This window comes from Bos taurus, chromosome 3 (assembly GCF_002263795.3).
Source record: "Bos taurus isolate L1 Dominette 01449 registration number 42190680 breed Hereford chromosome 3, ARS-UCD2.0, whole genome shotgun sequence".
NCBI classification, from domain to species: domain Eukaryota; kingdom Metazoa; phylum Chordata; class Mammalia; order Artiodactyla; family Bovidae; genus Bos; species Bos taurus.
In genome coordinates, this window is record NC_037330.1 from 81,286,165 (window position 1) to 81,309,840 (window position 23,676).

The 23,676-nt window shown below is 38.2% G+C and overlaps 1 protein-coding gene across 6 annotated transcripts in view; it reads right to left on the reverse strand.

Annotated features, from left to right (window-relative positions):
* Positions 1-23,676, reverse strand: part of UBE2U (ubiquitin conjugating enzyme E2 U) — a 70,231-nt gene that overhangs the window by 41,220 nt on the left and 5,335 nt on the right. For 4 of the 6 annotated variants that reach the window (XM_059884920.1, NM_001099193.1, XM_024989797.2 and 1 more), the window contains 2 exon segments: positions 21,620-21,717; positions 10,787-10,907 (listed from right to left, as the gene is read on the reverse strand). In XM_059884920.1, coding sequence (XP_059740903.1) covers positions 10,787-10,907; positions 21,620-21,717 — 219 coding nt within the window. 6 annotated transcript variants of the gene reach the window in all.

A 23,676-nucleotide genomic window follows, 5' to 3' on the forward strand; every position in this document is an offset into this window, starting at 1 on the left:
CAGGGGACAGCAGAACAAGAGTATGGTAAGGGACTGATGACAGAGAATAAATCAAATAGATCATATTGAATAAGCAATATTCCTTACTCTCTCTCCTTGTCCAGCTCCTAGAGTGCAAGTATAGTTAACCTTTCTCTCTTCAGGCATATGACTGGAGGATTCATCTCAGAATAAACAGTTAAGCCTAATTAATGGTAAGGTCAGATCCTCAATGACTAATCGATAATGAAACAAAACCATCAGCAAGTCTAGCCTGTATCCAAAATTTCCAGTCTTTTCAATGAATGATTGTCATTCATTATTTTCATTCATCATTCCATGAATGATTTTCACACAGTTAAAGATGCACAGTTAAAGATGGGTAGATAATTGAGTAAAGTCCTTATTATGAATGATAACAATGATAACAAATAAACAGGAAGAAAATAGAAACAAGAAACATACTTTTCTGGACGTTTTCCAGAATATAGAACAAAAAAAACAGAGAGAAGGATAATTGGAGAAAATAGATTTTTTAAAAAGTTTACATAACAGATCAGTAGATCCGACATCCAAATCTTTGGAGATTTAGAAGAGAGAACAGGGAAACTGGAGGGGAAGGGAATTATAAAAGAAATCAAATGAGAAAAATGTCCAAAACTAAAGAATTAGAGTTCGAGATTCAAACAGCCTATGAAATGCTCTACATGATGAATGAGGAGGTTAAAAAATGAAATTATATCAAGAAATATTATCAAGAAATTTCAGACCACTGGGAATAAAGAGAAGATTTTAAAAGCTTCCACTAAAAATAAATCACATGTGGAGAAGCAGACATCTGAATGAAAGCAGACTTCTTGAGGGTAATACTGGAAACTAGTCTTTACAATTCTGAAAGAAAACTATTTTCAAACTAAAGTGTAACCAAATTATGAACATATGAGAGTGGAGTGAATACATTTTTAGGCATGTAAAGTAAGGAAAGGTTTAGCGCCCCTGTCCTAGGAAGCTCCTGGCAGAAGTGTTTCAACAAAATGAAGGAGCAAACCAACCAGGAGGAAAAGGAGAGATCACGCAAGAGCTCCCATTCAGTAGGTGGGCAGAAAGGTCTTCCCAGGATTCCTGTGAGAGAACTGCCAGTTCAGAACTGGAAGAGGAGGATGAATGAGTGTCTAGCAAAGGTGTTTCCCAGGGGAAAAACCAAACTGAATACCAAAACAGTTTTGTCAGAAAGTTTGGGGGAAGAATAAATGGTAGATATTCTTCCAAAACACAAACCAAAATAAATCCAAAAAACAAAACCAAGGGAATAAAAATACAGGCCATTTGCCCAAGAAAAGAAAAGTCAGTCAGAGCTCATTTGTGAAAAATATTCACTAAGTCATATTAATGTAAATGAATGATACTAGGAGAACGGGGGAGAGAAAATGTGAGTGGAGATGGCACCATAAAATTTCAATCTTTATCTTTCAGAAGAAGCCCATGAGTCATATCTAAACTAAAAATCCTAGAATTTTAGTATTGAATACACTTAGAAATACAATGGTAATTCCAAAAGAAACAGCTAAATGTGTTGAAAGAGGTTGGTACCTTGTGGGAGGTGGGAGCACCTTTTAGTTATGGATGGTGGGGCTTATAAATCTGCTGTATTTCCTTAAAAACTGATTTGGATTATTTGTCCTTTAAAGCTATGAATAAATACTTCTTTGATAGAAAATAAATACTTAAGATTTTTAGTAAAACTGCTTTAAGACTTAGCTTAAAAGCTATTAGACTATCTGGTGCAATGAAGTACAAACAGGAAAAACGAGATTTGTAACCCCAGCAAACAGATCCACATACACTAACCCTGTTAAAGTCACAATTTTTACATTGCCTGACACCTGTAGATATCAGATCTATCTGTGATAATACTGTAATCATCAACAACAAAATTATGGTTGAATGATGGTGCTAAAGCTCATGTTCCTTAATTAGTAAGTTATACTACTGGACTAAATTCCTTTCTGCTGATATTCAGAAAGAATATTTTTCCAGAGGAAACGGAATTCTTATAGGAATACTCAACAACCAATACTCCCTTTGAAGAAAAAAAACACCTGAAATTCTGAGACATCATCTGCTTCAGCTATAGAAACAAGTTTCTTTAAAACTTGTTCTATTGTAATGAGGACTTTAAAAAGAACAGTGAACAAATTGAGAACTTAAACTGAAGAATCAAATGCTTATCACATCTTCCTCACTGTAAGCAGAATGGGATGTATTTGCACAATCATTTTTTTTAAAGTACTACATAATGTGAATTAGTAGTATAATCTCCCTAATATTGCTATAATTCTTCTCTATTCTTGTATTTTGACTGTCAGTAATTAAATTATAGTTTATTTAGATAAGAATCTGAAACTTAGTAGAATGACTCTCCTCTAACAAAAGCTAAAGGAATATGCCTAGCTAAGAGAAAAATTATTACCTTAGGTTTGGCTACTATTATTTATTTTTATATTCTTATACATTTTGTTTGAACCAAAGATTTTTTTTTAATTATATGAACTCTATGCTTTGAATAGGGCTTCCCAGTTGGCTCAGTGGTAAAGAATCCACCTGCCAATGCAGGAGACACAGGAGATGCCAGTTTGATCCCTGGGTTGGGAAGATCCCCTCCCCTGGAGGAGCAAATAGCTACCCACTTCAGTATTCTTGCCTGGGAATTCCCATGAACAGAGAAGTCTGGTGGGTTGTAGTCCACGGGGTTGTAAAGAATGGGGCACAACTGAGTGACTGAGTATGCACACATGCATCCTTTAAATGTCAAAATAAACATGATAACAAAAAACAATTTGACCATATTACCACACAGAAGTAAAAATTCACTGGGACAAACTGAAAAAAAAAGATGTATGAGCTTACAGTAGTTCCTCATTATTGGCAGGAGATACCCTCCAAGCCCCCCAGTGGTGCTTAAAAACATGGACAGTAGAATCCTTGCATCCCTGGGATAAAGCCCACTTGGTCATGGTGTATGATCTTCAATATCTGCAAATCAATCAATGTAATACACCACATTAACAAATTGAAAAATAAAAACCATATGATTATCTCAATAGATGCAGAGAAAGCCTGTGACAGAATTCAACATCCATTTATGATAAAAACTCTCCAGAAAGCAGGAATAGAAGGAACATACCTCAACATAATAAAAGCTATATATGGCAAACCCACAGTAAACATTATCCTCAATGGTGAAAAATTGAAAGCATTTCCTCTAAAGTCAGGAACAAGACAAGGGTGCCCACTTTCACCATTACTATTCAACATAGTTTTGGAAGTTTTGGCCACAGCAATCAGAGCAGAAAAAGAAATAAAAGGAATCCAAATTGGAAAAGAAGAAGTAAAACTCTCACTGTTTGCAGATGACATGATCCTCTACATAGAAAACCCTAAAGACTCCACCAGAAAATTACTAGAACTAATCAATGATTATAGTAAAGTTGCAGGATATAAAATCAACACACAGAAATATTCCTATACACTAATAATGAGAAAACAGAAAGAGAAATTAAGGAAACAATTCCATTCACCATTGCAATGAAAAGAATAAAATACTTAGGAATATATCTACCTAAAGAAACTAAAGACCTATATATAGAAAACTATAAAACACTGGTGAAAGAAATCAAAGAGGACACTAATAGATGGAGAAATATACCATGTTCATGGATTGGAAGAATCAATATAGTGAAAATGAGTATACTACTCAAAGCAATTTATAGATTCAATGCAACCCCTATCAAGCTACCAACGGTATTCTTCATAGAGCTAGAACAAATAATTTCACAATTGGTATGGAAATACAAAAAACCTCGAATAGCCAAAGCTATCTTGAGAAAGAAGAATGGAACTGGAGGAATCAACCTGCCTGACTTCAGACTCTACTACAAAGCCACAGTCATCAAGACAGTGATGGCACTGGCACAAAGACAGAAATATTGATCAATGGAACAAAATAGAAAGCCCAGAGATAAATCCACGCACATATGGACACCTTATCTTTCACAAAGGAGGCGAGAATATACAATGGATTAAAGACAATCTCTTTAACAAGTGGTGCTGGGAAAACTGGTCAACCACTTGTAAAAGAATGAAACTAGACCACTTTCTAATACCATACACAAAAATAAACTCAAAATGGATTAAAGATCTAAACGTAAGACCAGAAACTATAAAACTCCTAGAGGAGAACATAGGCAAAACACCCTCTGACATACATCACAGCAGGATCCTCTATGACCCACCTCCCAGAATACTGGAAATAAAAGCAAAAATAAACAAATGAGACCTAATTAAACTTAAAAGCTTCTGCACAACAAAGGAAACTATAAGCAAGGTGAAAAGACAGCCTTCAGAATGGGAGAAAATAATAGCAAATGAAGCAACAAACAACTAATCTCAAAAATAAATAAGCAACTCCTACAGCTCAATTCCAGAAAAATAAATGACCCAATCAAAAAATGGGCCAAAGAACTAAATAGACATTTCTCCAAAGAAGACATACAGATGGCTAACAAACACATGAAAAGATGCTCAGCATCACTCATTATCAGAGAAATGCAAATCAAAACCACTATGAGGTACCATTTCATGCCAGTCAGAATGGCTGCGATCCAAAAGTCTACAAGTAATAAATGCTGGAGAGGATGTGGAGAAAAGGGAACCCTCTTACACTGCTGGTGGGAAAGCAAACTAGTATAGCCACTATGGAGAACAGTGTGGAGATTCCTTAAAAAACTGGAAATAGAACTGCCTTATGATCCAGCAATCCCACTGCTGGGCATACACACTGAGAAAACCAGAATTGAAAGAGACACGTGTACCCCAATGTTCATCGCAGCACTGTTTATAATAGCCAGGACATGGAAGCAACCTAGATGTCCATCAGCAGATGAATGGATAAGAAAGCAGTGGTACATATACACAATGGAGTATTACTCAGCCATTAAAAAGAATACATTTGAATCAGTTCTAATGAGGTGGATGAAACTGGAGCCTATTATACAGAGTGAAGTAAGCCAGAAAGGAAAAACACCAATACAGTATACTAATGCATATATATGGAATTTAGAAAGATGGTAACAATAACCCTGTATACGAGACAGCAAAAGAGACACTGATGTATAGAACAGCCTTTTGGACTCTGTGGGAGAGGGAGAGGGTGAGATGATTTGGGAGAATGGCATTGAAATATGTATAATATCATATATGAAACGAGTCGCCAGTCCAGGTTCGATGCACAATACTGGATGCTTGGGGCTGGTGCCCTGGGACGACCTAGAGGGATGGTATGGGGAGGGAGGAGGGAGGAGGGTTCAGGATGGAGAACGCGTGAATGCCTGTGGCGGATTCATTTTGATATATGGCAGAACCAATACAATATTGTAAAGTTTAAGAAAAAAAAAACATGGACAGTATGAAACCCTATATACATTATGGTTTTTTCCCTATACATACATACATACTTATGATGAAGTTTAATTTGTAACTTAGGCACAGTAAGAGGCTAACAAGAATAGCTAATAATAAGACAGAACAATTGTAACAACATACTGCAAGAAAAGTTATGTGAATGTGGTCTCTTTCTCTCTCAAAATATCTCGGACAAGTTTAATATCGTGTTTCCATCTTAACTAAGCACTTATGCTTTCATATCTTTTGCAGTTTGAGGTATGACAGCAAAATTAGCATGGATTTCTTTCTCCTTCACAATTTCATGGGTAGAAGATTTGTTCTTACTGTAAATCTTAGCAACCTCAGATATGAGATTTTTTCTTACAAGTCAAGAACTTTCACTTAAAGGAACACTTTATGGCTTCTCTTGACATGTGTGAATGGCCAGCAGCACTACTCTTGTCCTTTGGGGTCATGATTAAGTAAGGGTCACTTGATCAGAAGCACTAAGATACCTCAGATATCAGACAGTTCATTTGATAACACAGATGGCTACTAAATGACTAATGGGTGAGAGATGCTGAACAAAGAGATGATTCACATGCTGGGCAGGATGAAGCTGGATGGCAAGAGACTTCATCACGCTACTCAGAATGATGCACAATTGAAAACTCATGAATCATTTATTTCTGGAATTTTCCATTTAATACTTTTAGATTGCAATTGACTACAGATGGCTAAAAATGGAAAGTGAAATGGTAGATAAGGGGGGACCACTATATATGAAATCCCTTTGTAACAGAAAGTCTCTAACTTACTCAGAATCTAGGAGGCAACACAGTTATTTTATACATTGTCTTCTTCCAGACCTCCAAGTTTTCATAAACAAATTGAAATATGACTTGGGAGGCACTTGAAAAATCCCCTTGTCCAACTCCTGACACTGGGCAAAATATTCTTTGACAACATCCCTGAAAATCAAGTCATTAAGCTCTGCCAAATGAACGAAAGCTATGAAAGCATACCTTTGGTGATGGGGAGATTACCACCTGTCAACACTGTCTTGCCCGTTCGTAAGTGACTTGAATGGTTAGAAAATCTTTCCTTGTGTTTGGTCGGCTGGGACCTGCTGGATGGACTTTCCCCTGAGGCATGCCGCAAATGCAACATCTAGGAAGATCAGCTAACCCAACTGACTGTAACTGACTGCCCAAACTGGAATGAAGGGAGTGAAGGGGGAATGAAGGGAGAACGGGACATGATTACCCCAGGACTGCTCCAGGCAGTTTGGTAAGTGTGAGCACACAAACTATAAGTAAGGGGGTCAGAGTCCAGGCCACAAGGAGAAGAGGCTGCCAAGACATGGGAAGGTCATTGGGATCTCCAAAAGTTGGGTTTGAGCTCACAGTTTGTGCATTCTTGTCAATCCACCAAGGCAAAGACCTAGCTCTTCAGGCACACATTAGATGGTAGGCAAACTTGGGGGGATGAGAGGCACTGGCATGTCTACATACCAAATGGGAGTCTTAGGCTTAGGATAACAAAATTAATTCCAGACCACTGATTATGAGAGGAAAAAAAAAAGTCCCTGGTGTATTCAAGGTATGTTCTGACACAAAATAGGGCAAAGCCTGTATATCATGGACATCAGTGGCTACAACCTACCAGTTCTAGGGAAGATATGACTGACTTGTAGCTTCAATGTTAGTCTGATATTAGTATACTGGAATAATGGAGAAGAATTTTCCCTTTTCTATAGGAAATCCCTTCAAATATTTGAAAGCGGATTTTACAACTGCCTTTTAGCTTTCCTTCCATTAGCTAAGTGTACAGTTTCTTCAGCACAGGAAATGTGAGGCTCCAAGTTAAGCATGCTTGGATGAGGGCACAACAAACCAGAGTCAGGAAAGCTATCATCTAACACATGCTTGGTAAATAATTATTATTAATAATTAATTATTATTCACATTAGGCTTCTGTTCAAAGAGTTTTCTGATAGTTTTTCATAGACTAACGTTCTGCCATGAAGTCAGGTCTCTTCTCTTCTGTACTTGGAAATTTAATTCTTTGATTCCAAATGGATGACTTTATGTTCATTGCATTAAATTGGAGGTTTTAATTGCATTACCCCATTGGAGGGGCAATGGGAATATCCAGGTTGGCTCTCTGGCCTTGTACCTTAGCTCTGTGTGGCCTTGGGCTAATCCTTTCATCTTGATCCTCAGCTTCCTCACTGAGGAAGAGGCTGAGGATCAGGCGGATAAATGCATGTGAAAGCACTTTGTAAATTATGAAGTAAAACCAGGATCCAAGTTTATGTGTTTTTTATTCATTCAATCTACAAATGTTTACTCAATACCTATAGCCAGACACTGCTACTGGGCATTGACAACATTGTTGTAGCCTAAAATTAATGCCTACAGAGATGATACAGTTAGCTGCCTCTTGAGTTTCTCATGTATGTAATTAATTATCTACTCCAGTTCTGTGTTATTTGAGAATGGGATGATAATTTCTTCTATGTACTTTCTGCTGCTGCTACTGCTACTTCTAACTCGCTTCAGTTGTGTCCAACTCTGTGCGACCCCATAGACGGCAGCCCACCAGGCTCCCCCGTCCCTGGGATTCTCCAGGCAAGAACACTGGAGTGGGTTGCCATTTCCTTCTCCAATGCATGAAAGTGAAAAGTGAAAGTGAAGTCGCTCAGTCCTGTCCAACTCTTAGTGACCCCATGGACTGCAGCCCACCACACTCCTCTGTCCATGGGATTTTCCAGGCAAGAGTACTGGAGTGGGGTGCCATCGCCTTCTCCAATGTACTTTCTAGACCTCTTTATTAGTATATTAAATGAATATGAGATCTGATTCTTGCAGTAAAGTAGTAGAGACCTTTTTTTCAAGTCATTAAAGTGAAAGTGGCTCAGTCGTGTCTGAATCTTTGCGACCCCATGGTCTATACAGTCCATTGAATTCTCCAGGCCAGAACACTGAAGTGAGTAGCTGTTCCCTCCTCCAGGGGATCTTCCCAACTCAGGGATCAAACCCAGGTCTCCTGCACTGCAGGCAGATTCTTTACCAGTTGAGCCATCAGGCAAGTCCAAGAATGCTAGAGTGGGGTAGACTATCCCTTCTCCAGTGGATCTTCCTGACCCAGGAACTGAACCAGGGTCTTCTGCATTGCAGGCAGATTTTTACCAGCTGAGCTACCAGGGAAGCCCAAGTCATTATAGGTAATTAATTCTCACTGGATGTTGTTTTTCTCAGAAATCCACATCGTACTATACAACCATCTAGTTTAGAGTGAACATGGTTTTTTGCACTTTATTTTCCACCATAACAGCTGCTTCTGCTTCATTACAGCAGTCTTTCCCTACGAAGCTGCAGAAAATCATTTTCTTCCTGGCACTAAAGGTACTCCTCCAGTCCTGCCGTGAGGGCAGGCAAGCTGAAAACTGTTCACTGTCTTGGATTTCCACATATTTCACCAACACACATAAAGCGAACAGTGAAAACCTGCCAAAGCACTATTTGCTTTGTCGCTCATTTGTTCAGTGATTTGGCAACCTGGACAGCTTTCCTGTCTGGGCTGATGGCAAAGCTGGAGGACTAAAAGGAATGAAGGGTGACACTGGCCTGAGAGAAAAGAAGAAAAGAAAAGGCCACCTTGTCTTCCAGTTTCTTCTCATCCTTCTCTTTCAGGCTAAAACCAAAATCTAATGCACAGAATCATTTATCATGAAAATTCTTTACAACCGGTTCTTAAATTACCATTCACCAGAATATGGATATAGCTTTGTATAGAATATTCTTGTGCAAGGGTAGTACTATGGGGCTTGATGAAAGATTAAGGGATACGTATCATTCATTTGCTCATTCCACAAACATTTCCTGAGTGGAGAGGATACAGCAAGGGAATGCTACAGATTCTGGTTGGTCAGAAATATGATCATCTTGAAGAAGTACCATTCCTCTGTGGACACACCAGCCTTAAAATTGTCAAGAGAATTCTGAAGAACTCCGTGACAATCATGACATATTTGAAGATACTGAAAAAGATGCCTGATCAATACTACATCAGATTCAGATGCTCTGTGGAAGAGCACTTGAACTTCATCACAAATTGTATGCATTTAATGGCAGGTCCCAGAAAGGGAAAGAAGAGGAGACCATAGACATCTAGTGAAGAGAAAAAGCACAAGAGAGATCCTTTTGGAAGAGTGAGCCTGAGCAGCAAGTCCTGCTGATAGGGGAGGTAACAATGCCAGTTACTGTGTGATGCTGTTGGGTACCGCTGAAAGGAAGGGCAGATTGTAAAGGAAAACGCTATGTCACCAGGAAACCCAACCCTTACCTGTGGCTAACCCCTCCGGGCAAGAGGAGCCAATAGCTTTGCTCTTCTCATTGTAGAGAAAGCAAAGGAGCAATGGAGGTGATGGAGTTAAGAGTTACGAAAGGGTTGTGGGTAAGAAGAGAGTGAAATGACCACGGGTATCAGAAAAGCATTGGTCAACAGAACAGAAAGACTGCAAAGCCTCAGTCATTTCCACATAGATTCTTTGAAGGAAAACCTAGAAGGGGACCTCTCTAGAAAAAAAAAATGCTGATGGTTTTCCTAACCAAGGGGAGAGGAGTCTCAGATTAGTAAGCTCTGGTGGTTACTGAGGGTAAAGTCTGAGAAATAGCTACTATAGATCAGAGAGTTAAAAACTGATGTCATATCTTTATGACACGGACACCATTTGTCCACATGACCATGACATTTAAAGATACTAAGCTTACAATTTTTGATAATTAAAAAAAAAAAAGGATCACACTAAACCAAATGGAAAAAGACAAATATGATACTGCTTATAATGTGGACTTTAAAAAAATGACAGAAATGAACCTATATACAATATAGCAATAGACCTACAGACATAGAAAACAAACTTGTGGTTACCAAAGGGGAAAGCAGGGGTAAATTAGGAGTTTGGGATTAACATATATACTCTACTATACATAAAATATATAATCAATAAGGACCTACTGTACAGCACAGGGAATTAAACTCAATATTTTATAATAACCTATAAGAGAAAAGAATCTGAAAAAACACATATATAAAATGATAAATATGTATGTATAACTGAATCATTTTGCTGTATACCTGAAACCAACACAACGTTGTAAGTCAACTATACTTCAATTAGAAAAAGAAAGGATTACACAGATGGATTTGACACAGGTACAACAGGAGAGCTCTTAGTATGATTTCATTACTGAAAATGGATACAGAAAATATTGTTGTATGCAAGTTACTTGCTAGATTATTTACTTGCTATGAATAATTAATAACTGGCAAATAACAATAAGTAGTCACTTCTTACATGGTAACGGCCGGTGGAAAAGTCGTAGAATTATTAGTCTGTACAGAGTTTCATCTTTCATCAGTATATGGGCTGCTTCCAAATTCACTGGATTTTCTAGCACTGGATTAGAAAGCATAACCTATAGGAAAACATAAAACACAGAATTTTTAAAGTGGCTTTTTCTTAGGGCAAAAAGACAAACCAGGACATACAAAATTCAAGAAGCATTTATAAATGCCTACAATGTGTCCACCTGGAGACAAAGACAAATGAGACATGGTCCTTGCTATCAAGACACTCATGATCTATCTTGGTTTTATACTGTACATTCATGAGCCAAACATTAGGATCAAAGCAAGTTACAAGTTCCTCCCTGTAAATTATTCCTTCCTATCACATAACTTTAAATTGATTTATGTGTAAAGGGAACTAAACATTAGGAAACACTGAAACATTTCATTAAAAAATAATTACATTTTAACATGAGATATTTAGATCATGAATAAACAAACACATGTATTAAAAGCTTGCATGCAATTCAATATCCCCACAGATTACTGAATGCTTAATTTGATATCACTAGTAGTTTTCTCTGCTGGGAAACATTGAAGGGAGAAAGAGAAGAGGGTGACAGAAGATGAGATGTTTGGATGGCATCACCGACTCAATGGACATGAATTTAGGCAAACTCCAGGAGATAGTGAGAGACAGGGAGGCCTGGTGTGCTATAGTCCATTGGGTTGGAAAGTGTCGGACATGACTTAGAGGTTGAACAACAAAAACAAGTAGTTTATTCAACATCCAAAAAATTAAGATCATGGCATGTACAGAGTTTCATCTTTCATCAGTATATGGGCTGCTTTCAAATTCACTGGATTTTCTAGCACTGGATTAGAAAGCATAACTATAGGAAAACATATAGAACATAGAATTTTTAAAGCAGCTTTTTTCTTAGGGCAAAAAGACAAACCAGTACATACAACATTCAAGAAGCATTTATTAAATGCCTACAATGTGTCCACCTGGAGACAAAGACAAATGAGACATTGTCCTTTCTCTCAAGACACTCATGGTCCCATCCTTCATGGTAAATAAAAGGGGAAAAAGTAGAAGCAGTAACGGATTTTATTTTCCTGGACTCCAAAATTACTGCAGTGACTGCAGCCATGGAATTAAAAGATGCTTGCTCCTTGGAAGAAAAGCTGTAACAAACCTAGGGAGCATATTAAAAAGCAAAGACATCACTTTGCCAACTAAGGTCCACATAGTCAAAGCTACGGTTTTTTCAGTAGTCATGTACAGATATGAAAGTTGGACCATAAAAAAGGCTGAGCACTGAAGAATTGATGTTTTTGAATTGTGGTGCTAGAGAAGACTCTTGAGAGTCCTTTGGGCTGCAAGGAGATCAAACCAGTCAATCCTAAAGGAAATCAACCCTAAATATTCATTAGAAGGACTGATGCTGAAACTGAAGCTCTAATACTTTGGCCACCTGATATGAAGAGCCGACCCATTGGAAAAGACCCTGATGCTGAGAAAGACTGAAGGCAAAAGGAGAAGAGGGTGGCAGAGGATGAGATGGTTGGATGACATCACTGACTCAATAGACATGAGTTTGAGCAAACTCTTGGAAGTAGTGAAGGTCATGCAAGTATGAATGCTGCAGTCCATGGGGTCACAAAAGGACATGACTTAGCAACTGAACAACCATAGTTTTCTACCACTGCTATAACAAATTACCACAAAATTAGCATCTAAATCAACACAAATTTATTCTCTCATATTTCTACAGGTAGGAAGCTGGGGTTGGTTGTACTGGCTTCTCTTCTCAAGACTGCACAAGCCTGAAATTAAGGTATCTGCTGGCTGGGCTCTTATTAGAGGTTCTGGGAAGAATGTGTCTCACAGTTCATTCAGGTTTTTGTTCCTGAATGCAAAACTCCTTCTGCAAAATTTAGTTCAGTTACTCGGTTGTATCCAACTCTTTGTGACCCCATGGACTGCAGCACGCCAAGCTTCCCTGTCCATCACCAACTCCCAGAGCTTGCTCAAACTCATATCCATTGAGTCAGTGATGCCATCCAACCATCTCATCCTCTGTCGTCCCTTTCTCCTCCTGCCTTCAATCTTTTCCAGCATCAGGGTCTTTTCAAATAAGTCAGTTCTTCACATCACGTGGCCAAAGTATTGGAGATTCAGCTTCAGCATGTCTTTCCAGTGAATATTCAGGACAGATTTCCTTTAGGGTGGACTGGTTGGATCTCTTTGCAGTCCAAGGGACTCTCAAGAGTCTTCTCCAATACCATAGTTTAAAAACATCAATTCTTCAGCACTCAGCTTTCTTTATAGTCCAACTCTCACATACATACATGGCTACTGGAAAAACCATAGATTTGACTACTTTGTTGGCAAAGTAATGTCTCTGCTTTTCAATATGCTATCTAGGTTGGTCATAGCTTTTCTTCCAAGGAGCAAGCATCTTTTAATTGCATGGTTGCAGTCACCATCTTCAGTGATTTTGGAGTCCCCCAAAATAAAGTCTGTCACTGTTTCCATTGTTTCCCCATCTGTTTGCCATGAAATGATGGGACTGGATGCCATAATCTTAGCTTTCTGAATGTTGAGTTTTAAACCAGCTTTTTCATTCTCCCCTTTCACTTTCATCAAGAGGCTCTTTAGTTTCTCTTTGTTTTCTGCCATAAGGGTGGTGTCATCTGTGTGTATGAGCTTATTGATCTTTCTCCCTGCAATCTTGATTACAGCTTGTGCTTCATCCATCCATTCATTCATTCATTTGCTTCATTCATTCAGCATTTCACACGATATACTCTATATATTTAAATAAGCAGGGTGACAATATACAACCTTGTCATACTCCTTTCCCTATTTCCCAGTCTGCTGTTCCATGTCCGGTTCTAACTGTTGCTTCCTGACCTGAATACAGATTTCTCAGGAAGCAAGTAAGGTGGTCTGGTATTCCCATCTCTTTCAGAATTTTCCACAGTTTGTTGTAATCCACACAAAGGCTTTGGCGTAGTCAATAAAGCAAAAGTAAAGGTTTTTCTGGAACTCTCTTGCTTTTTCGATAATCCAATGGATGTTGGCAATTTGATCTTTGGTTCCTCTGCCTTTTCTAATTCCAGCTTGAACATCTGGTAGTTCTCGGTTCATGCACTGCTGAAGCCTGGCTTGGAGAATCTGGAGCATTACTTTGCTAGCGTTTGAGATGAGTGCAATTGTGCGATAGTTTGAGCATTCTTTGGCATTGCCTTTCTTTGGGATTGGAATGAAAACTGACCTTTTCCACTCCTATGGTTGTCTGTTAGATAAATTCAGTTCCTGAATTCACTGTTTGTAGAACTGTTTCCTGTTTCTTTGCTGATGGTTAACTGGGGGCTGCCCTCAACCCTGAGACATCTCTTGCTGGTACTTACACTTGGACCTCTATGTCTCAGAGGCAAAAGTGTGAAAAAAAAAAAACCTTCTTTTGCTTGGACCTCTCCTACAATTTCCTTTCCTCCGACTTTACTCCATTTCTCTGAGAGACTCTTGTCTTCCTCTTCTATTGGTGAGGGCTCATGTGATTATTTTGGTCATTACCCTGCATAATTCAGGAAATCTTTCTATTTAAGGTGATCTGATTAGTAATGGTAATTCCTTCTGCAAAATTCCTTCACACCTAGATTAGAGTTTGACTGAGTAACCAGACAGTGGGAGTCTTGGGGACATCTTCAAAATTCTGCCTATAATACTATCTGCTCATCTGGATAACATAGGTGACCAGGAGGAACCAAAACATAGTAGTTCTGTTAGGTTATGATCCTATTTATCTGGAATCTCAAAATTAACACAAATTTGAAATATTTATTCAATAATTCAGTATGCTGAATGTTAGATTACAACAAACAAACTAGGTAATAAAATACAGCCAAAATAATTCCAACCAGAATCTAGATAATAAAACATAGCCAAAATAATTACAACCAGAATGTCTAAGTGTAGATACAGCTCAGAGTAGATTATTGTGGCTTAAGAGTCATGGAAATGATAGCAATCTTTCACTAATAAGACCAATAATCTGACAGCTGATATTTCAAAAGCAACAAGAATTTTCTTTTTTTTTCATATTTGGAAAACACACTGGGCTATATTTTCAAGAATACTGCAACTGCTTAAATGAGGATTTGATGTGGATTGCACTAGATCTTTCAAAGTGGGTGGGAAGCAGATGAAACTTTTCTTCAAGAGTAAGCTTTGCTCTTTGGTTGGAGAGAGAGGCTTACTCAGAGAGACACATTTGGTAGAGTTTATTCAATGGTCTTTGCATTCAGCACTATGCTTAAGAACTTGCATATAATATACACACAAGCTACATTAAATGATTTTTTTAAAGAATTGGAATGAAAGGAATAATTAACATATACAAATCAGATACCCTGCAGAAATAGTAAAAGTCCAGCTTCTAAAGTAGCCTTATGAAATAAGATAAAAAGCTATCCAGAGGATAAATAAATTTGAAGCATCAATAAACAACTATACCAGTTCAGTTCAGTCGCTTGGTGGCGTCAAACTCTTTGCAACCCCATGAACTGCAGCACGCCAGGCCTCCCTATCCATCATCAACTCCCGGAGTCCACCTAAACCCATGTCCATTGTGTTGGTTATGCCATCAAACCATCTCATCCTCTGTCATCCCCTTCTCCTCCTGCCCTCAATCTTTCCCAGCATCAGGGTCTTTTCCAATGAGTCAGCTCTCCGCAACAGGTGGCCAAAGTATTGGAGTGTCAGATTCAACATTAGTCCCTCCAGTGAACACCCAGGACCGATCTCCTTTAGGTTGGATCTCCTTGCAGTCCAAGGGATTCTCAAGAGTCTTCTCCAACACCACAGTTCAAAAGCATCAATTCTTCAGCGCTCAGCTTTCTTTATAGTCCAACTCTCACATCCATACATGAACATTGGAAAAACCGTAGCTTTGACTAGACGGACCTTTGTTGGCAAAGTAATATCTCTGCTTTTGAATATGCTGTCTAGGTTGGTCATAACTTTCCTTCCAAGGAGCAAGCGTCTTTTAATTTCATGGCTGCAGTCACCATCTGCAGTGATTTTGGAGCTCAGAAAAATAAAGTCAGCCACTGTTTCCCCATCTATTTGCCATGATGGGACCAGATGTCATGATCTTCATTTTCTGAATGTTGAGCTTTAAGCCAACTTTTTCACTCTCCTCTTTCACTTTCATCAAGAGGCTCTTTAATTCCTCTTCACTTTCTGCCATAAGGGTGGTGTCATCTGCATATCTGAGGTTATTGGTATTTCTCCCAGCAATCTTGATTCCAGCTTGTGCTTCTTCCAGCCCAGCATTTCTCACAATGTACTCTGCATGTAAGTTAAATAAGCAGGGACAAATACATCCTTGACAGACTCCTTTTCCTATTTGGAACCAGTCTGTTGTTCCATGTCCAGTTCTAACTATTGCTTCCTGACCTGCATACAGGTTTCTCAAGAGGCAGGTCAGGTGGTCTGGTATTCCCATCTCTTTCAGAATTTTCCCCACTTTATTGTGATCCACACAGTCAAAGGCTTTGACATAGTCAATAAAACAGAAATAGATGTTGTTTTGGAACTCTCTTGCTTTTCTGATGATCCAACAGATGTTGGCAATTTGATCTCTGGTTCCTCTGTCTTTTCTAAAACCAGCTTGAACATCTGGAAGTTCATGGTTCACGTATTGCTGAAGCCTGGCTTGGAGAATTTTGAGCATTACTTTACTAGTGTGTGAGATAAGTGCAATTATGTGGTAGTTTGAGCATTCTTTGGCATTGTCTTTCTTTGGGATTGGAATGAAAACTGACCTTTTCCAGTCCTGTGGCCACTGCTGAGTTTTCCACATTTGCTGGCATATTAAGTGCAACACTTTCAGAGCATTATCTTTTAGGATTTGAAATATCTCAACTGGAATTCCATCACCTCCACTAGCTTTGTTTGTAGTGACACTTCCTAAAGTCCACCTGACTTCACATTCCAGGATGTCCAGCTCTAGGTGAATGATCACACCTTCGTGATTATCTTGGTCATGAAGATCTTTTTTGTACAGTTCTTCTGTGTATTCTTGCTACCTCTTAATATCTTCTGCTTCTGTTAGGTCCATACCATTTCTGTCCTTTATTGAGCCCATCTTTGCATGAAATGTTCCCTTGGTATCTCTCATTTTCTTGAAGAGATCTCTAGTCTTTCCCATTCTATTGTTTTCCTCTATTTCTTTGCGCTGATCGCTGAGGAAGGCTTTCTTATCTCTCCTTGCTATTCTTCAGAACTCTGAATTCAAATGGGTATAGCTTTCCTTTTCTCCTTTGCCTTTCACCTCTTTTCTTTTCACAGCAATTTGTAAGGCCTCCTCAAGGAGGAGGCCTTTTTGCCTTTTTCCTTTTTTGCCATTTTGCCTTTTTCCATTTCTTTTTCTTGGGATGGTCTTGCTCCCTGTCTCCTGTACAATGTCATGAACCTCCGTCCATAGTTCTTCAGGCACTGTATCATATCTAGTCCCTTAAATCTAGTTCTCACTTCCACTGCATAAGGGATTTGATTTAGGTCATACCTGAATGGTCTAGTGGTTTTCCCTACTTTCTTCAATTTAAGTCTGAATTTGGCAATAAGGAGTTCACGATCTGAGCCACAATCAGCTCCTAGTATTGTTTTTGCTGACTGTATAGAGCTTCTCCATCTTTGGCTGCAAAGGATATTATCAATCTGATTTCGGTGTTGACCATCTGGTGATATCCAAGTGTAGAGTGTTCTCTTGTGTTGTTGGACGAGGGTGTTTGCTATGACCAGTGCGTTCTCTTGGCTGCTGCTGCTAAGTCGCTTCAGTCGTGTCCAACTCTGCATGACCCCATAGACAGCAGCCCACCAGGCTCCCCCATCCCTGGGATTCTCCAGGCAAGAACACTGGAGTGGGTTGCCATTTCCTTCTCCAATGCAGGAAAGTGAAAATGAAAGTGAAGTTCTCTTGGCAGAACTCTGTTAATCTTTGCCCTGTTCCATTCTGTACTCCAAGGTCAAACTTGCCTGTTACTCCAGGTGTCTCTCGACTTCCTACTTTTGCATTCCAGTCCCCTATCATGATACAGACATCTTTTTTGGGTGTTAGTTCTAGAAGATCTTGTAGGTCTTAATAGGACCATTCAACTTCAGCTTCTTCAGCATTACTGGTCGGGGCATAGATTTGGATTACTGTGATACTGAATGGTTTGCCTTGGAAACGAACAGAGATCATTCTGTCATTTTTGAGATTATATCCTAGTACTGCATTTCAGACTCTTTTATTGACTGTGATGGCTACTCCATTTCTTCTAAGGGACTCCTGCCCACAGTAGTAGATATAATTAATGGCCATCTGAGTTAAATTCACCCATTCCAGTCCATTTTAGTTTGCTGGTTCCTAGAACGTCAATGTTCAGTCTTGCATCTCCTGGTGACCACTTCCAATTTGCCTTGATTCATGGACCTAACATTCTAGGTTCCTATGCAATATTACTCTTTACAGCATTGAATCTTGCTTCTATCACCAGTCCCATCCACAACTGGGTACTGTTTTTGCTTTGGCTCCATCCCTTCATTCTTTCTGGAGTTATTTCTCCACTGATCTCCAGTAGCATATTGGGCACCTACTGACCTGGGGAGTTTATCTTTCAATGTCCTATCTTTTTTGCCTTGTCATACTGTTCACTGTACCAGTAAGTATATTTTATACTATCCAATTAGTTAAAGCCCATGAATTTGGAATTCCTTCTGTGGATGAGTGTTGATATTTACTTTTGCTTATATATGAAAGGACAAATTTTCAAAGAAATCAAGATCATAGAAATTTAGGAGCATATCATTAGCATATTTAGACTTGAAAATATTTTAAAAACCAGTTCAAGTACCAACCCCATGGAAAACAGTGTGATAATTATAATTGTGTATCACCTGTTATTCAAAAGGTTGTAATCAGAAAGTAATCTCAATTTAAATTATTAGTACTTAAATAAAATGAAAAACTCAGTCCCTCAGTTATAGGAGCCATATTCCAAGTGCTCAGTAGAACTAGAGACTAGGGGTTATATATTGAACAGCACAGATATTGAAAATTTCCATAAGTGCTTAAAGTTCTAGTGGGCAGCACTGAACTCCAAAGAGCTATTAAATAAGCCATTAAAATATTAATTGTAGCAACCTGGAAATTACTTGAGTGAAATGTTAAGTGATAAAGTAATAAGCTGTATAATTTGAACACATATACTATCATTGCAACTATGTAAAAACAGATTTGTTGCTTCAGTCATATTACTTAGTATCTACCACAGGAATTAGACTTGTTTCCTGACCTTCAGGGGCTTATAGTCTAATAGGGGAAGGCAGATAAGGAAACAGTATTTGCTTTATAGCATTATAGTTCTCTCACACACATTTACATAGGCAACACTTCACAAAGAAAGCCCCCCTCCGCATACCAAAGCCATTAATTTCACCTAGGAAAGGAAATCAGGAAAGGCATTTCAGAGGAGGCATCTTTTGACCTCTTAAAATGTGAGCAGCTGCTTGCCAAAAGGACGGAGAAAGAGGGAATAAAACGGGATGCTAGTCAGATGCAGAACTGGACTGAGCACTTCTTAAGGTCCAAGATTGATTTGGTTTGTAACTTTAGAGTTTAGAACTCTATAAATGCTTTTTAGCCTGAATTGAACCAAGCACTGTGAGTAAAAAAATAAATAAATAATAAAGATATAAATAAGAGCGGATGCCACGGTGTGTTTCGGAGGGTTAAGGCCAAGGTGTGAGAAGTAGATCATTTGTCAGGCAACAGAATTTGGCCTTGACCTTGTAGGGAATGTGGAACTGAAGATTTAAAACCAAAACACAAGAGAAAAGATCAGAAGAAAATGTTAATAACAACAGGGAAGGAATTTCTTTATGATTACCAGTGATTTTCTTTTCCTTTCTACTATCTTAAAAATGTTTTCTAATGTGGGCATATCTGTTTTATAAAACTATTTGAAAAATAAAAGCAACTGTGTAATCTACTGGCTTTTCACGATATATTAGGGAACACTTTGTTGTCACTTTTTATTACTGGTTAAAATTGAGAACAATAAAATATTAACCAGATTTTATTGAATTCTTTTCTTATACCACTCATGGTTCTAAGTACTTTACATGTATTTAGTCCATACATTTAGTCCTCACAAGCTCTATGAGTTAGCTACTAACAGCCCCACTTTACTGATGAAGAAATGGAGGGAATGATAAGTGGAGAAACCTGTTCCAAAAGTGCAAAGGTATTAAGTGGCAGAACCAAGAAGTGAAGCCAAGCCATCTAAACTCACAGTCCCCAATTTACCTTGATTAAATTATTCTGCAACTCAAGATGTTCACCATTTCATTCTGGTTTGCCCTCATGAGAACATTCACTTTTACTGTTTTTAAGGCTGTTTCTACTTAGGTGGAAGAGATAGGATGACTCAGTTTGAAAGAATCTGAAAGATCAACCACAAATCTCTGCACATCACGCTCACTTACTTCCTCAAAGTTTTTGCTCCAATCTCTCTTCCAGAGCATGGCCTGGCACCAGGTGTACATACGCTCAACACACAGTTGTAGAATGAATGAATGATTAAATTCAACACTGAATTTTTAAAAATATTAAATTTTACTCAGCATACTAAGATGACTAGAAAGCTAATGATAGTTTTATTTTTGAAAACAAGACATAAGAGAGATGGAATTTTTATTATAATTCTATGTTACTGAGAAAATTCAATTAAGCCAGAACACTTTATTCTCCAGGTATTTTAGATAATCAAAATTTAATACTTTATCTCCAAATATTATTAATGATGAGTAGATAGAATTTTACCATGGATAAAATCTGGTGGATAGAATCTCACTGGGCCAGATGTAAGTGGTCAAAGCAAGTGACGCTCAAATCATTCAACATCTCAGGATGAGAAAGGAGGCTCTTTGAGGGTCAGGAATAACATAAAACACACAACAGAGAAGCATGCTTCTAAATACCATAGATTTTGGATGCAAAGGATACATTCTATAAACAGGGTTCTACTGAGCAGAGGAGGAAATTCCTGGTTTAATTGTTCACTGGGTTTGATATGAAAACTTATCAAAGCAGGTCTCTAGTGCTGTCATAAAGGGTAAAGCTGACTATTTTACACTATAGTCACTTGTTCACCTCTCTGAGGAAGGCAAGGTTCATGAATGAAGAAAGATCTAAACGGCCTGTTCAACACTACAAAGTGACGTTAGGAGCCAAAAGCAAGCCTAAGAGTATATTTCCAGAATTGAAACCATCCAAACAATTCTTTTCTTCTTTTATAAAATACATATTGTTTGGTTGGAAAGGGCATAAGCTATCAATTTCACTTTAAAAATAATAGTTTTTATAGTTCAAGTTCCATTTTACAATTCTGATGTAGAAATATTGAGTCATATAAGCTTACTCAAATCCTTTAAATATTTAAATATACATTGTATATTTTCTTCCTTATACTTTGAATAATTGGGTAATTAAATGTATTAAAGACATCATTGGGCTTTCCTGGTGGCTCAGCAGTAAAGAATCCACCTGCCAACGTAGGAGACACAGGTTTGATCCCTGGGTCGGGAATATCCCCTGGAGAAGGAAATGGCAACCCACTCCAGTATTCTTGCCTGGGATATCTCATGGACAGAGGAGCCTGGCGGGCAACAGTCCATGGGTCCATGGGGGCTCTTTGGGGGGCGCCAAAAGAGTCTGATACAGCTGGGCAACTAAACAAAAACAACAAAGACAGCATTTTATTATTAATCTGTTCTTACCTGGAGGGTAAGTAAGATGCTGCTCAATGTATAGCTTCTATTCCATTTATGAGGGCTGTCCAAAAAATCTATACAGGGCTTGCCAGAATGTGGGTCTACTGTATTAAAATAACATATTAATATTTATACATAAAATTATCATTTAAAACTTATGAAGATCAACATATCATAGGCTAAGTTAGAAAACAAGTGACAAACTTTGCAATTAATGTGACAGTTGGTATAGACCAGGTGTTAGAGCATGGACTTCGGTGTCAGATACACATACATTTGACGGTTGACTCCTCCACTTATGAGCAACGGACACTGAGCAATGAACTACCTCTCCAGGTCTCATTTGCCTAGTATGTGAAATGGGAATATGATTGAAGTACCTACTTTCACTGAAAAGAGTCTAAAAAACAAAGTCCTTAATAAAGTACCTGGCATAGAGTAGATCCTCAAAAAATGATAGTTATCATTATTAAAAATACTTTTGTTAATGTACAAACAATTTTTATAAAAAAATAACAAAAATATTTATATCCAATGGAAAGATCTTGCAATCTTTAGGAAAGATCAGGGAAGAAAATGTTGAAAAGGTGAAAAGAGGGGTCTTTGGTTTGGGACATTGTATTTTTTTTTTTTCCAATGTATCCTTTATTCCATGACCAACCACTGTGTTGCATCCAGGCAACACCACACAAATAGGCAGTCAACCGCAACCCAGCTGTACAACAATCGGAGGCTTACAGTACATTTAAGGCTTTTAAATTTGGAAAAAGAAAAAAAAGGTTTTTAAATAAAACCAAAGAACTCTCAAACCCAAATCCCCAACCAACAGAAGTAGTGTAATAATTTTAAGCATCTTACATTTCTGTTGGTGCAACCCCAGTGTCAAAACCCAAATAACTCCTAAATTAAAAAGATTAGTTTTGTGAAATTTTAATTACATAAATTTTTCAAAGCATAAACTTGTCATTTTTTTGTCTTGGAAATGTTATAAAAAATTTAATAGCGAAACATAGGAATAAAAACATATTAACAAAATGTATTCAATCACTTACATTACAAACAAGGAACCTGCAGTCATTGCTGTGGCCTGATAGAAGAAAATTACTCAATAGGAATCTACGCACAAAGTGATTGCAAATATGTACAGTACTTTAAAAAAGCCTACAAAGAGGAAAGTTGGCTAGGTTCTTTGTTAGACCAACCAGACAATCCAAATATTAAAACTCTGTGGACTAGTGTAATAAATTTACACTTTAAAAAAGTTTCATTTTGTTTAAGAATATTCCAGTTATATTTATATGGTTCCAGTTGATGAAGCCAATCACCATAGTTCCAGTAAATTACCCTTTAATTGATTTGTTTGGGGGAAAAGATTGGCATGTCAATAAAAACGAAGGACTTTTCATCACAATGGTTTCCAGTTAAACTAATCACAGCTTCACAAATAGACTGAACCCATGAATCCAGTGGCTGAAAGAGAGCTGCAGGTCAAATACTGAGAACATGGGAGGAGAGAGGTTGAAAGTGAAAAAGTGAAGTCGCTCAGTCATGTCCGACTCTTCGCGACCCCGTGGACTGTAGCCCGCCAGGCTCCTCTGTCCATGGGATTCTCCAGGCAAGAATACTGGAGTGGGTTGCCATTTCCTTCTCCAGGGACATTGTATTTTGAAACTACAATAATAGGTTAACAGTGCAATGGACAAAAGATGTGAGTGAACAACGTGATAAAAGTATTTAGAAAAAAATTCTAGTTGGTATTAAAACTGTGGTAAGTGAAAACTGAAATTATGACTCAATAGTACAAAAGATGATCAAGAAACGATATGAAAAGTTTCAAGATCATTACTCATGGTCCTCCAGGGTTTGTTCTTCCTTTCTTCCATTTCTTCTCTCAAGCCTGATGCCTGCCTCCCCCCCACCCGTCGTGTGGTTTTAGATGCATACATAGTCGCCCACATTTTCCCAGCCTTTCCTCTAACAAGATGCGGCCATGTGACCAGTGTGACCAAGTCTTAACGGTGGGACATCAGCAGAAGTAAAGTGTGCACCTTTTGGATCCTATT